General features: G+C 50.1%; 1 protein-coding gene across 1 annotated transcript; it reads left to right on the forward strand.

Moving 5' to 3' along the window:
• Nucleotides 1-89: 89 nt before the first annotated feature.
• HMGN2 (high mobility group nucleosomal binding domain 2) lies at nucleotides 90-3,693 on the forward strand. Its single transcript, XM_059868407.1, has 6 exons — nucleotides 90-390; nucleotides 987-1,031; nucleotides 1,407-1,436; nucleotides 2,006-2,056; nucleotides 2,388-2,483; nucleotides 2,833-3,693. Exons 1-6 carry the CDS (start codon nucleotides 376-378, stop codon nucleotides 2,866-2,868), a joined length of 273 nt encoding a protein of 90 aa, XP_059724390.1. The 5' UTR covers nucleotides 90-375; the 3' UTR covers nucleotides 2,869-3,693.
• The last annotated feature ends 11,372 nt before the right edge of the window (nucleotides 3,694-15,065 follow it).

Raw genomic sequence — 15,065 nt, forward strand, 5'->3', positions numbered from 1 at the left:
CCCCCTCCGCGCGCCCCCCCCCTCCTTCCCTCCCCGCCTTGGCCCCACCCCACGTGACCCCCGCGGGCCAATGGGCGCGCGGGGCGGCGGGGATCCGGCTGGAACCGGTTGGGCCGCGTCCGGCTCTATATAAAACTTTATAAACACCCGATTCCAATTAGTGGGGTCGGGACCAGCTCAGGCCGCCGGGTGCAGCCCCGCGCACCGCTCCCCGCACCGCGCCCCGCAGCCCCCCGCGACCAGCGCGCCCGGCTCCCCCACCCCCGCCTCCCCGCGCCGCTCCCTCCGCCCCCTCACGCCGCCCGGCGCGCTCCGCTCGCCGCTCACACTCACACACGCTCACACACTCACCCACACACGCTCACACGCGGAGCCATGCCGAAGAGAAAGGTACGTGCAGCTGCCGCCCCCCGCCGCCCTCTCCCCCCTCACGGTGTCCTTTCCCCCCTCCCGGAGCCGCCTGTGGGAGGGGGGGCGGGACTACGCGCTCCCCCCCCGCGTTCGGGGCGGTAACGGAGCCGCGAGGCCGCACCGGGGGTGGGGGCGGCGCGGGGCCCGTTACCGGCGAGGCCACGGCTGCGGGAGGGGCCGGCGGTGCCCGCCGGTCCGAACCGGTTGGTTTTGGCGGGAGGTCGGTGCGAGGGGAGGGGGGAGGGGAGCGCCGGTGCGGGGCGGGAAAGGGCGGGAAGCGGCGGCGGAGCTTTGCCGCCAAAACGGCGGGGGCGGGAGGGGGCCCGCCCCGAGCGGGCGGCGGCGCCCCCGCACCAACCCCGCACCCGCCTCGGGAGGCGGCGGCGCCCGCCCCGCCCGGGCCGCGGCGGTGCGGGGCTGAGCCCCGGCATCCCCCGCCCGGCCCCGCGGGGAGGGCCCGGTGCCCGCCGCGGGTGCGATGGGGACGGGCCCCTGGAGACTGGGGCTGAAAACAGCGGCTGGGGCCGGGACTCCTGTCCGTCACTTGTCCCTACAACCTGTGTCCCTGTCCCCAGGCTGAAGGAGAGACCAAGGGCGATAAGGCCAAAGTTAAGGATGAGGTAAGAAGTTCAGTGTTTTGAGAAAGTTGGATCATCAAGTGTTTCCTTTGGAAGATGAGGTTTAACGCCGTCAGAATAACTGGGGAGTAGCGGGGAGGGTTGGTCTCAATTGATTCTGGCTTTTCAAAGTCTTAACTGCTTTTTAACCATGAGAAATCTACTCAACTATCATTAGCTATTAGTAATTTCAACAGCACAGCCTCATGTTTCTTTAGAACACAGAAAAAGGGAAACTACCTCCCTAATTTGTAAAAACTAAAGGACTATAAACCTGATTTCTGGGGGTTTACTGCATTGGGAAGAGAGCAGGTTTGTGGGATTTTGAGAGTAGGTTTTCCATGTCATTTCAATGGAACTGTTCTCCTTTTCCAACAGCCACAGCGGAGATCAGCGAGGTTATCTGCTGTGAGTATCCTCTTGCTGGGCAGAGGTGTCACAACACTGGTGGCTTTACACATGACCACTGGGTGTGGAAATGTGTGTCACCTCTGGAGGTGAAAATTGAGTTACTGCCTTAAGGACCTGCCCCATTGTGTGCTGCTGTGGGAGTGGTAAAATAATGGACAAACCAAATAGCTGCTGCAGTTTCAAATGCTTTATTTGCTTTCCTAAAACGAAGCTATTTGGCCGGAATGTTTAAAAAAAAAAAAAAAAAAAAAAGTAGTTTGTTTCTCTGGAACAGGATTTGAACAAGGGCCTGGAGTGCCAGGACAAAGGAGGAATGGTTTCCCACTGCCAGAGGACTGGGATATGGGGAAGGAATTCCTGGCTGTGAGGGTGGGGAGGCCCTGGCACAGCAGCTGTGGCTGCCCTGGATCCCTGGCAGTGCCCGAGGCCAGGCTGGACACTGGGGCTGGAGCACCTGGGGCAGTGGGAGGTGTCCCTGCCATGGCAGGGGGGCACTGGAGGGGCTCTGAGTCCTCCCAAGCCAAACCATGCCACGAGTGTCTAACCAGGTTTTCTCTCCCTTGCAGAAGCCTGCTCCTCCCAAGCCAGAGCCCAAACCTAAAAAAGCAGCCCCAAAGGTGAGTTGGGCCAGGGCTGTTTGGAAAGGTGAATAAGGGGGTGATGAGGTTTGGCATTGCCTGGCAATAGCAAAGCTGACAAACCTTTGATTAACAGCTGTGCAGTGAGGAAATGGAGCTGCATCCTCGCTGCCTGAAGCTGAACTGACAACTTGCAGATTTTACAGAATTTGCATAAAAAATACCCAAGTGAAGGCTTCCCACTTGCTGTCAATCCCTTCACCAACAAACCTTGGTGTCTGTGTTTTTTTGGGGCCACCACCCCAAAAGAGGGGCTGTGGCTCGTGCCTGGCTCTGGGAGCTGACAGCAAATGTTGTCTGGCATTTACAGAAGAGCGAGAAGGCGCCCAAGGGGAAGAAAGGAAAAGCTGATGCTGGCAAGGAGGGAAACAACCCTGCAGAAAATGGAGATGCCAAAACAGACCAGGTATCCCAGCAGCCCGTGGTGCCCCAGCATTGATTCCTGTCCCTGTCGGACCCGGACAGGTCTTGGCTTGTGCAGTGTTGCTTGCCAGGCTCAGCACAGAGGGGGGTGGTAAAGAGTTAAATTCTCTGTTTGCCAGGGGATGTTGCCACATGGAAGTTACTGTTCTTCTGGGAAGTTCAAAAAGCAACTTCTAAGTTGTGTTTTAGGGTGCAGCAGATGTTCAATCTAATTTTATTAGAAAGCAGAGCTGTGCAGCCCAGAGAGGGTTTGTTCTGCTCAGGGTTTTGCTGTGTAGAGAAATGAGTGTCCCTTTTTTAATGTGTTGACTTGTTCCCCTTCTCCTTTTCAGGCACAGAAAGCCGAAGGTGCTGGTGAAGCCAAGTAAAACGTGTGAATTTTTGATAACTGTGTACTTCTGGTGACTGTACAGTTTGAAATACTATTTTTTATCAAGTTTTATAACAATGCAGAATTTTGGTTTACTTTTTTTTAAGCTATGTTGTTAGCACACAGACCGCTTCATTGTTGTGTTCTGGGGGGTGGGGGGCAATGGGGACAAATGTCATTTAGTCTATTTCTCAAAACCTAAATTTTAATAAGAAAAGCTTCTGCCAGTCCCCCAGTTTTTGGAAGAAGGGCCCTTCCTGCAGGGAGGAAGAAGGGATTCCCCCGTGCTGCGTGTCAGCTCTGTCCAAGTGAACATCAGAGCTCCCGAGATGCTGTTGCCTGCTCCAAATCCCAGTGCCACCAGTCCTCCCCCGGTGTCCCCCTGTTCACCCAGAGCCATCACTCCAAACCACAGCAGAGCTGGGACGCTCCCCTGTCAGATGATCCCGATTGCTGGTGTCCAGTCTGGGATGTCCTGGCTCAAAAAGGAGCTGCACTTCCTCTTTTCCATTGTGGACCCTCAGATGCAGAAATCTGCCTCTGGCGTTTGTTTCCTCTCGCAGTCAGGGTGGGTTTGTGGGCGTTGTCAGACAGCGCCCGTGTGAACGTCTCCACCCTCACTCTAAACTCGCCCTCTGCCCGTGCAAGGTGGAGATTCTGACGGCTTTTAGCAACTTCTCCATTTCAGCAGTCCACAAAGGGAGGGGAGTTTGACAGTTGTTGTAAAATGTTGCGGATTGTAGCCCATGTCCTGCCTAAATTACCATGATTGTTCATGAAAAGTACCTTTAATAAAGCTGGATACGGTTTGGCTTGGACTGTTCTTAATGCTCCCTCATTTCTCCTGCCTTTAGTTCACTTCATGTGGTTTAAGAACATTTGCTTTCTGCATGCCTGTGTTTGTGTTTTCATTCAGATAATTAATTGTTGCAATTCACACCTGAAAAGCAAGATTTCCTTACCTGAAAGCCAGGTTTCCTTGCCTAAAAGCTAGATCACTGCAGGATGTTTTTAGGGCCTTGGCTTAGTTGGCTGAAAATGGAACGTGCAAGTGACTCTACTGAGTTAATTTTTCTTTATTTTCTAAAATGTAGCACTGTACAAAATGGGGAGGAATACAGTGATCTTGCTGCAGAGAAAAGTAAAATTCTGGTGAGCTTTTCTTGGGAGTGAAACCAGAACTGGCTCCATAAAACTGATGATGTGTTACATTTCTGCACTTAAACTTGAATATTGTTGCTCCTGCTAATCGAATCCAGACCTGGCTGGGGTAGTGACTAAGCAGGAGACGAGATTTTTTTGAGTAAAAATGCACCATTTTTATAATTGCTACTTAGACTCCAGAGCAGAGCCAAACCCAAACCCCCCTGTGTCAATGTCTCCTTCAGTGGCTGTCAGATGGAATATTTCTCCATCTCTGCTTGGCTTTCCCTGGGATTTCAGTGTCTGTTTGTGATTAAATGCAGTGACCTGTTTCAACCTGTGCTGATTTCAGAGGGAATCCAGTGAAAACGAGCAGGGCAGAGTTTCACATCCAGAAATTTCCGACGTCGGGAGCGCTGGAAGTGTCCTGGAGGGGCTGCAGGCACAAAAGGCAGTTTGGGATGTAGCCCTCGGAGCTGCTCCATCACGGGTTCCCACAGCTGCTCTAACAGAAAAGAAATAATGATGAATAATCCTGCTTAATAATCTTCATCAAACCCCACCCAGAAACAGCCACCAAACCTCCTGAGCAGTGGCTGGGGCGGCCGGGCAGTGGGCTGCCACTGCACAAAGGAAAATAATAATTAAATCTTAAAATCAGAAAGCTGGAAATAGCCTACCTTGCTTTTGTAGAATCTTACCTTGCTGGGCACCTACAAATGAGCGAGTACTTCCAAAGGAGCTGGGTCTGAGCGGGTTGCCAGTGGCCAAGTTGCCAGCTGGAACGCTCTGGAGTTCCCCGGGTCTGTCAGGGCTGGGTGACCTCTTCACCCCCGGTCATTACACAAAGTGCTGCTAATGAGGGGGAGCTCAGGGCTGCTCTTTGTTGGAGGAGTTACTCCCTAACTTCTCCATCTTCCCACCCCGGCAGCCTGTGCTGAGCTGGGTGGTTCCTTGCAGGATGTTTCTGCAGCGTCTGCCGCCCAAACTCCCCACAGCAATGGGGGTTCTGGGTGCTGAGTGCTTCCCCTGCTGTGCCCTGCTCTGCTGCAGTTATGGGCCTGTGGGGCTTGACTCGACAGGCAGGGCTCATCTATTTCTCCTTAAGGAAGTAGAGACTGAGGGATGCTGAAGCCAGTAAATCCAACTAATTAGCAGTGTAAATTAGAGCTGGGGATCAGGCGCTGAGCTGCAGCCCGTGCCTGGTTTGTGGTTAGAGGCACCACAAATCTGCATCGCCGCCTGCCAGAACGCCTGAAGCTGAACAGACATTTTTCCTGCTAAATTGTAATCATTTTACATGGAAAATTGTCTCTGTGTATCTGTTGGGAATGGGATTGGTGCTGCCAGGTGCAGTTAACAGGCTGGACTCTTGGGTGGGCTCTGCAGCAGCAGGGATTTCACCCTGCTGGAGCTTTGGGAAACATCACATCCAGGGTCCAGAAAGTCACCACGGACAACAGAAAGGCAAATGAGTCCTGTGCTCCACAGCAGGCCTTGAAGCTGGGAACCAGTATGGGTTTAATCCATCCAATATGAGGGCTCTGCCACTAATTTGTTTCTCCATTTATTGATTTCAGCACAGGTCACCTGGGAAATAGGGCTAAACTGCCGTTGTCATTTATTTGCCTCTTAATAGGTGAAGTTGCAAAGAATGGCCAAGTTCTGCACAGGGCTGAAGCCTTTGGGATGCTGGAAGTGGATACTGGGGATGATCCTTGTTTTCCCAATGCTTCAGGATTTTGCTGGGGTTTTAAGAACAGTGAAATTACTGATAAATTATAGAGCAAAGCCTCTGGACTCCCCCCAAAGCAGCAACAATTAAACTGAGCAGAAGTAATGTGAGCAAGTTGCCAGCCAGGGGTCACTTCCCAATTTCCTGCAGAGCCACCTTTCCCCCAGCCATGGGTTTATGTTAAACTGAAATGGATTGGGCTAAAAACCACGAGAACAGGTGAACTGGACCGTGCCAGGAGAGCTTCCCAATCCCTGCTCCTCCCAGTACAGTGGCCTAGGATGAACAGTTTTGACTTTCAGAATCATTCCCCCTGCAGCAGTTTTCCTTTTGCCTTCACAGAGCTCAGTTCTGTTTGGAAGAAGTGACAGTTTCCTCCAGCCCTGCCACGGGTGGGCTGAAAGGGAACAAGGAAGGCAAATGGACTGAATTCAGCGAGTGCATCCAGAGGATATTGAGTTGCAGGATCATTTTTGTCAGAAGAATCACGCAGCTTGATGGCACAGGGATTTCATTGTCCCTAAATCATCCCAGATATGGTAATACCATACCCAGGGACTAATATTGCTGACTATAATTCCTGAGAAATGGCACCTTCTCCTGCAGTTGGTGGAGATGAAATGGAGCTTGAGTAAAACTCACAATTTACAGAGTGAGCCCATCATTTGTAAGGGATGGGAAGGAGGTGGCACAGGGGGAGCTGTGGTAAAGCTGATTGAAGCTAATAAAGATCTTTAATAAGTTGGCTTTAGAAGATTTCTGATGTGAGAGACTGCGCTTTTAAAAGACCCTTTATTAAAAACTGCTTTATCTTTTTTTTTTTTTTTTAAGCTTTGTAACCATCTCCTTATGAAGGGAGCCAGAAAATCTGTGGTGTGGCAGAAGAAACAGGAGTAGAAAATTTCAGGGAAAACTTTGTAAATGTGAGACTTTTTAAGATGCATTAGAGCCTCCAAACAAAAACACTTTGTTGCCTTGGGTACAGCAAAGCAGCCTGGAGAAAATACTTGGAGAAGGTAGAAGGAGCAGTCCCAGGTGGGAGTGGCCCAGGTGTAGAGCAGGTACCACAATTCTCTGCATTTCGCTGGACACATAAACCCCAAATGAAATTTCTACTTTTCCCCTTTAAAGAGATTGGATAGTAGATTTAATTTTTTCTCACTGAGTTATCCCACTGAGGTTACTTTTGGATTTTGAACAGATTTCCCTGCAGGAGCAGCTCTCCCCTGCTCCCGAGTTTGGTGGTTGCTGTGCAGAGGTGGGTGCAGGTGGCAGTGTCCTCCTGGAGAGGAGTTACTATTAGATTACCATTAATCTGGATTACTATTTTAGCATTGCCCAGACAGATTTTGTTTGCTTTTACTCCATTGAAGTGGTGTCTTGGTGCTTCTTGATGGAATTCAGTCTTAGCACAAGAGCTGAACGTTCCTGTATTGGGGCTCTGAGTTTAGCCCGGGGACTGATTGCAAACTTGGGCAATTAAATGAGCTTTTCTCTTCATCTCCTTCTTGCTGGAGGTAACCGCAGAGGTTGTTCCTGTGCTGGGGCTGTTTGGTGGATGGGTTCTGCTGGCCTGCAGCCTGGCTGGAGGTGCCCAGGTTTCCCTGCCATACCATGATCCAATTAACTTCCGTGCACCAAGCCCCACAGAGAAAAATTCCCTTGGTAAAAACCACCCATGGCTTCAGCGGCGAGCTGGCTCTGAGGCACGCTGGCAGGGGAGGGAGGGAGGATTTGGGAGCCTCCCGGCGCTCCGTGCCGCGGCGGTGGGGCGGCTGCGGGGCTGTTCCGCTCCTCAGCCCGCGGTGATCAGCAGCCTGTTCCTTCCCTTGGCCACACGGTGGTACCAGGAAACACGGAATGGGGCTGCCAGGCCGGCCAGCGCAGTCCACGAGCGGCTGGGCAGAGCTGGGGAGGCTGGAGCCCGGCTGCCACAGCCCAGGGAGAGGCGCTTGCTCCTGGGAGCAGAATCAGCGCTGCCCCGGCAGTCTCCATCCTCTGCCTCCGGCAGGGACCAGTGCGGGACAAACTCCACTCACCCGAGCAGTGCGAGCCCTCTGAGCCTCCCTTTCCAGCTTTTGGTGTGATTTTACTCAAAATTCAGACTGAGTGCTCAATTCCTCATCGGTTTACAGGCATGGCTGACATTGCAAAGGAATTTATCCGTGTTATATCAAGCCTTTGAACTCAGGCTTCCCATATTTCTATTTTAAGAATCACTGGACCATTCCTTTTCCTCCTCAGGCCATTATTGCAGCTGCTGTGGCACATGTCCTGAAAGTTTGAGCCTAAAACTAGAGCTGCCACTCTCCATCTCATCTGTCCTCAGCTTGGGAAGGGACACTTTATCCTAAACCCAGATTTAAATAGGTAGCCTATGAGCCTGGTCTCTTTTAGGCTTGCTGCCACAAGCTACTTATATCAGACTTGCTGAATCTTCAGCCTGAGATCACAGAGTAAGTGCTGATATTCAAAGAAATAATGCTTTGGTTATTGAAAAGTCTCCTGTGTGTTTTGTGTTACTTATTTTGCTTTTGTACTCCAGTATTTGAGTTTGTGCTTTTGCTCTGCAAGCCAAATCAAGGAAATTAAGTTGCAACATCTGTGCTAATCTCCTTAATATTCAAAATAATATTGAGTGAATATTCTGGTGCTGTAAACCTCTGGGCTCCCTTTGCCAGCCAGCAACTTTTCCCTGCCTTGTGTTAGGACTCCCAGAATGATATCCTGTGACCTGTGCTGTGCTGAAGCAGTGCCAGCAGTCGCTGGTTTCCCTTCACCTTTCCCACTCCCCAAAGCCTTAGTCCCTGGGTTATCTCCTGCTAGCACATGCTTTCCATGTTTATCTTTTCCAAGGACGGTGTTGAAAGCTGGGAAGGAAGTGGCTGCTTCCCAGAGCTGGCGAGATTGCAGGGAAAGCACTTGACACCCTCATGACACTTCCTTGAAATGGATGCAAACAGAAAGATGAGCTCCTGGTAAGCCAAACTCATTCCTCTTATTCAGTTCTCGGTGCCTGCTGGGGACAGGGATTTATGCATTTATTGGGGTGAGGATTTATTGGATAAAGTGGGCAAAACTCCACCCAGAATTACAGGGAAAAAGCAGAAGGCAGAGATTTCCAGTCACAAGGGTAGGTGCTGTGGCAGGAAGATGTAACAAACGTTGAAGCCAAGTGTTCCAGGGAGATCTGAGTGCTGCAAACCACATTTTATTGGCGTCTCCACTGAGCACGCCCTGCCACCATGCCCTGGTAGCTGTAGATAACAAACCTGGAGTGATTGTTGAGCAGGCCAGGGTTCCTCCCATGTGCAGTGAATTGCTGGGAATTTGGGTTAGTGATTAACTCGGTGAGTGAACAACTTCCATCCACAAGGCAGGAGGAAGCAGCCCTCACCTTGTGGGTTATGTCTGGGGAGGAAAGGCCAGGCTGGACGGGGTGTGGGGCAGCCTGGCACAGTGGGAGGTGTTCCTGCCCACGGAGGGGGTGCAATGAGATGAGCTTTAAGGTCCCTCCCAACCCAAACCCAGGATTCTGTGAAATTCTGGGATTCCATGAAAAAATTGGGCTGGTTTAACCCAAAGTGGGAATGCTGGTACCCCTCCCCTCCTGCCCCAGAGCAGGTGGGGCTGGCAGCCCCCACGGCTGGCATGAGGTGTGATATGCTACCCTGTGAGCCTGCCCTGCTCACAGGAGCAAACAGATTGTTCACCATAAACCTCCCCAATGTCAGCCCAAGGTCCTTGTCACATGCTGCGTGCCCGGGGCTGGCTCCGAGCACTCCCGGCCCCTGTGCCCGGAGCGCTGGGACCTGAAACTGGCTTTGGTTTAAACTCAGATTGGCTGGGCTCCTGCCGGGGCGAGCACAGAGCCCTGGGCAGGCAGAGGGGAGGGCAGGGCTGCGAGCAGGCTCCCCGCGCAGTGCCGGGCTCTCCTCAGCAGAGGGAATCGCTCCCCAGCCCCACCGCCCCCTCTGCCGGGCTCTGCAGCTCCTCGGCATCCAGTCACGGCCCCCTCTCACACCGGGAGGAAAATCACTTCATTTCCCCCTGGCTGGTGCAGGACCCTGAGGGGTAACACACACTCAGGGTGGGCCGGGTTGCCTCGTTCTTGAGCTGCTTTCCTTTCCACCCTCACCCTTTCACTTCACTGAAAAATTAATTCCTAGGGCCACAGTGCTGGTATTTAAACCCAACTGGTTTTGTCTGAGTAGTGATGATATTTAAAGCCATGCCTGTATCTTCCTCTTCCGAAAGCTTCTGCTGGTGATCTCGGAGGAGGGACATTTATCTGCTGGTAATTGACTCCTGTATTAACTTCCAACTGGCAAGCAGCTGCCAAAAACCTGTTTTCCATCTCTGCTGATCAATAGTCCCTTTCAACAAGTATCTGGTGTTGCAGGGTGTTAACAGCTAATAGCACTATGATTCTTATCCTATTTTAAGGACTGTAGCATATCTCAGAGTCCTTATATCTAATATAAGAGGTTTGAGTTCAATAATGTTACCTCTGATGTTATTTATTATCTATTTCCGACACACTGACCCTTTCTCCATCCTATCTTGTGCTGGGCCACTGCCACAGGACATTTATCTCCAACAGGATGTCAGTGCCTGCTTAGGTTGAGGGGGAAAATGATTCTGTGCAGACTGTAAACAGAAAAATGAGATGGCAGCTCTGGCCAGCAATTTCTGACAGCAGGTTGGAGGAAAGGGTGAAAGGAGTTGTTGCCTGCCAGGCAAGTCCCAGTTTTGCTGTCACTGAAGTCAGCAGCAAATTCAAACCACCTTCCAGGGCTGGAGCTGTTTAAACTGCCCAGTGCCTCTGGCCAAATCCTTCTTGGCATAAAATAACACCCTCTGAAGCTTTTATCTACTCACTGGGTGACAAAATACCTGATTAATCAAGTTTAACTTTGTGAATTACTGTTCCTCAGGGGTTGGGGATGCACAGGGCAGCAAAGCAGAGGCAAGTGAGAGGGGACACTCTTGAATTCTGAAATGAACCTGGGGACACATTTCTTTATAAAAGATCTTCAGCCCTCAGTGGTAAAACATCACCATCCCCTCTGTGCTGTGACAGAGGAAAGGCACAGCCACAGCACAGCAAAGGGCTGGCTTCCATCACAAGGGTGCCCACAAAGTTTAGAGGAAGAAAGATAAAAGTAAGTTCTTGCTTTTGTTGCTAGAAATTATCTATCATGTATCTGTCTATCATCTATCTATAATCTATATCTATCTATAATCTATCTATCTACATCTATCTATCTATCTATCTATCTATCTATCTATCTATCTATCATTTATCTATATCTAACTATATCTATCTATCATCTATCATCTATCTATATCTATCTCTATCTATCTATCTATATCTATCTCTCTATCATCTATCAATCTATATCTATCTATATCTATCTATTTCTATCTCTATCTATCTATCTATCTATCTATCTATCTATCTATCTATATCTATCTCTATCTATCAATCTCTGTTTCTATCTATATCTATCTATCTATCTATCTATCTATCTATATCTATTTCTATATCTATCTATCATCTATCTATCTATCTATCTATCTATCTATATCTATCTCTATCTATCAATCTCTGTTTCTATCTATCTATCTATCTATATCTATATCTATTTCTATATCTATCTATCATCTATCTATCTATCTATCTATCTATCTATCATCTATCTATCTATCTATCTATCTATCTATCTATATCTATTTCTATATCTATCTATCTATCTATCTATCTATATCTATATCTATCTATATCTATCAATCTATATCTATCTGTTTCTATCTATCTATCTATCTATCTATATCTATTTCTATATCTATCTATCTATCTATCATCTATCTATCTATCTATTGCTGTATGCCAGGGAATTAAGAGCAGCACACAAGAATCAGGCAGGTGGATTTGTAGCCCACTAACAGAAAACTCTCTGGGCTGAGCTTGGAGTGCCTGGAGGGGCACTGAAAAATGGTTCTGCAAGAGGATTTTTCTAATGGAGGATCACGTGTGTCCTGCCTCACCAGCAGAGGTGTGAGGACTCCAGGTAGAGCTCCCAGAGGTGCACCAAGCCTCTCCTCAGAGAGCCAGGAGAGGCCCAGCTGGGCAGTCCTGATACTGACTCGAGAGGGAAACAGCAATTTACCAGCCAAGCAGCAAAGCACCAGCCTTGCATTTCTGACCCTTTTGTGTGTGCTATGAGACATGCAGTGCTGCAAAAATCCTCCCTCAGTCCAGAGTCTGTTTGTTTGGGTTTTTGGGATGCTGATGAGGGACAGATAGATTTTCTTTTTCCAGGGAATCAAGTTTCTGCCATCACTGAACCTGTTGTGCCTTTTGTTCAGCTCCCAACAAGGAACCCATTGAGCACTCTTTGCTGGCCCTGAAGCCAACTGTGTCATACCTGAGCTCTGCACTGCCTGAAGCATGGATAAAATACAGAAACCATTGTGATTGGGAGGACCTGTTTCTCTCTCCCTAAATGATAAAGGCACCTCTTTCCCCACCTCTCCAAAAACTCATGCTTCTGTTGTGCCTTCCTACCTGATCCAATCAGTCATTAGGCCAAAATATTCCTGGCCAGGATACTTTCTCATATTTAGAAGTATATTTTAATGGTTATTTTGGGATGTGTGCAGTGGTCTCTGTTTAGCCAGGGGACTGAGAAGTGAAATGCTGCCAGTCGTACATTGATCTGAAATCAGAAATCAAGTTTGGGGTCCCCCTAAGGAGAATTAGTTTCTGTGGTGTTTGGGCTTCTCATCAGGATTCCTGAAATTCACTTCCAAGTCTAAAATGGTTCATTTTTGCTGTGGAGTGATGGCACCCCAAACTCTGGGATGGGTAATTAGGAACAGGTATCTGTGAGTGCCTCCTGCAAAGCAGGACCAGGCTTGTTCAGTGCAGGATGTCAGCTCGAGACCACAAACCCTGGAATGACATTTTCCTCTCCCTGGAGCTGGAATTCTGTTGAAATGTGCTTTTGTTTTCCCCTCCCCTCTCTGGAGAAAGTGGGACTGTGTGCTCTGGAAGCGGCACAAAACTGAAGGTATCTTTTTGTATCCACTTAAAAGCCCCATCATCTGTTTACAAGCTCTTAAACCTAAAAGAACCATAAACCCTGACTGTTCTTAGTGCTGTGTTTACTCAGGTTTCTCCCTCCTGGGGGACAGTGCAAACAGCCCTGGCAGCTTCACTTCTGTTTACAGTTTCTGATAGTTTTTTCTTTCATGTTTTCACTCCCTCACATAGCCCTACACTGAAATAAGCTACAAACATAGCTGTGTGCTCATTAAAAACTAAATTTGGTGGATAACTTGCTCTAAATAACTTCCCACCTCAGCTGCAAACCTGTTCTAAAAATTAAATTAAATTTTAAAAGGTGAGGAAATGCTTGTGTTTTACATGGGGTTTTGAAAAAGCCTTTTTCAGGTAGGAAAAAGAATCTTTTACAAAAGAAATTCCATGTGAGGGTGGGCAGGCCCTGGCACTGGTGCCCAGAGCAGCTGGGGCTGCCCCTGGATCCCTGGCAGTGCCCAAGGCCAGGCTGGACACTGGGGCTGGAGCAGCCTGGGAGGTGGAAGGACTCCCTGCCCACGGAACTGGACGGGCTTTAATGTCCCTGTGCAGATGCCAAGTTCCTCGGGAGCCCAGAAGGATGGACGGCCATGGAACAGCTCCTCTGAGGTCCCAGGAAGCAGCCAAAGGTTAGGACAGAACCACGTGGAATCGGGCAAAGCACTATCGGCCCCGCATAGCTGGAATACCAAACACCCGAGCCACCTCCCACTCTCCCCTCAGATGCTGCAGGAGATGTGTGGGTTTGAAACAGATGTTTTTCTCCTTCTCTCCGGGTGTCAAGGGCTGTGTCCTGCGCGGGAGCCAGCCCGGCTCTCGGAAAGGGAAGGGAACTGATCCGGGAGATGGGCAGCGATTGTAGCCATGACAACCGGCAGATATGGCCTCGCTGCCTCGCTGCTCCTTCCTTCCTTCCCCAGCCGTCCCCGGGCACTTCCCGGCTCAGACGGCTCCCTCGGCCGCGGTTCAGGATTCCTGAGAGCAAGGTGCAAACCCACAAGCTGGGCACGCTCCCTGGAGCCAGCAGCTCCACCAGTTCTGCAGCAGAAATCCCCGTCCGGAGCTGCGGGTGCCTCTCCGAGGGGCTCCGGGAGATGCGGCTGCGGGGACGGGGCGGTCTCACACAAATACCGGCAGGAGCACGGTGGGCTGGGCAGACGGAGAGCCTGCGGAGCCGGCAGGCAAAATGCCGCTTATTCTGCCAAAAAAGAAAGGGTTGAGATGTGCTGGACACCTTCAGAAATGCATCTGAGCTGAGCAAGGGAAAGTGGCGCTCACCTGTGCAGGAATGTGGGCAGAGGTTGGAGGTGTTTGCTCCTGGAGGAGCCTCAGATGAGCCTCACAATCCCTGTGCAGGGAGCAGGAACTGCCTGGCTGTGCTTCCCGAGAGCTCTGCATCCCTCTGCCTGCTGTGGTGCAATTCCTGCATTCCGACCACTGCCCGGACCTGCCTTGGAAAACGCTGGCATTTGAGGCAGCTGCAATTGCACCCAGAGTGGAGGAACAGGAAGAAATCTGCCAGAAAAGCAAAAAGCTCTTAGAGGCAGCCAGTTTTTCTCATTTCCAGGGCCCTGCTTTGTGTCTTCAATGTGGTTTGTACCACGCTAAGGAAAAATGTTCCTGGGATCAAAACAAGGTGATCCATCATCTCTGCCTCCATCGTGGCAAACAAAGCAGAAGAGGTGACAAAACGAGATGGTGAATGGGGAGCTGGGGACTAGAAATCAGGATGTGGAGCTCAGGTTCTGCCCTGACCCTGAAAACCTGACTCAATTTCCCCGTGAGGACAACAACCAGCTCTGGATCTGTTTGGTCAATATTAAAAGTACAGAGAGGGTTGCTGCAAGCTCTAATTAATTGACCGTCTTAGCCAATTAGACGAGTCTGTAAATTGTAGCAGATATTTGGGACTCAGCCTTGCAAGGAAGGTGGTGTGCCTGTGAGCTTTTCTGCATTTCCTTGCATGTGTAAAAGCAGCATCACACAAAGCAGGCAGGGATGAGCTGCCCATGGATTCAAAAAAAAAAAGAAAAGATGCAGTGAGCCACGGGAGCACTGGGTTACTGTGGGTCATGGGGAGAATCACTTGGCCAGCTTTTGGAACAGTCATTCAAAATTGGATCTGGTGGTGATGATACAGATCAGCCTCCATCTGCTCTGGAAGTGCTCTGGGGAGGGCCTGGTTTTGGCTGGGATAGAGTTAATTTTCTCC

Source organism: Haemorhous mexicanus, chromosome 27 (assembly GCF_027477595.1).
Source record: "Haemorhous mexicanus isolate bHaeMex1 chromosome 27, bHaeMex1.pri, whole genome shotgun sequence".
NCBI lineage: Eukaryota > Metazoa > Chordata > Aves > Passeriformes > Fringillidae > Haemorhous > Haemorhous mexicanus.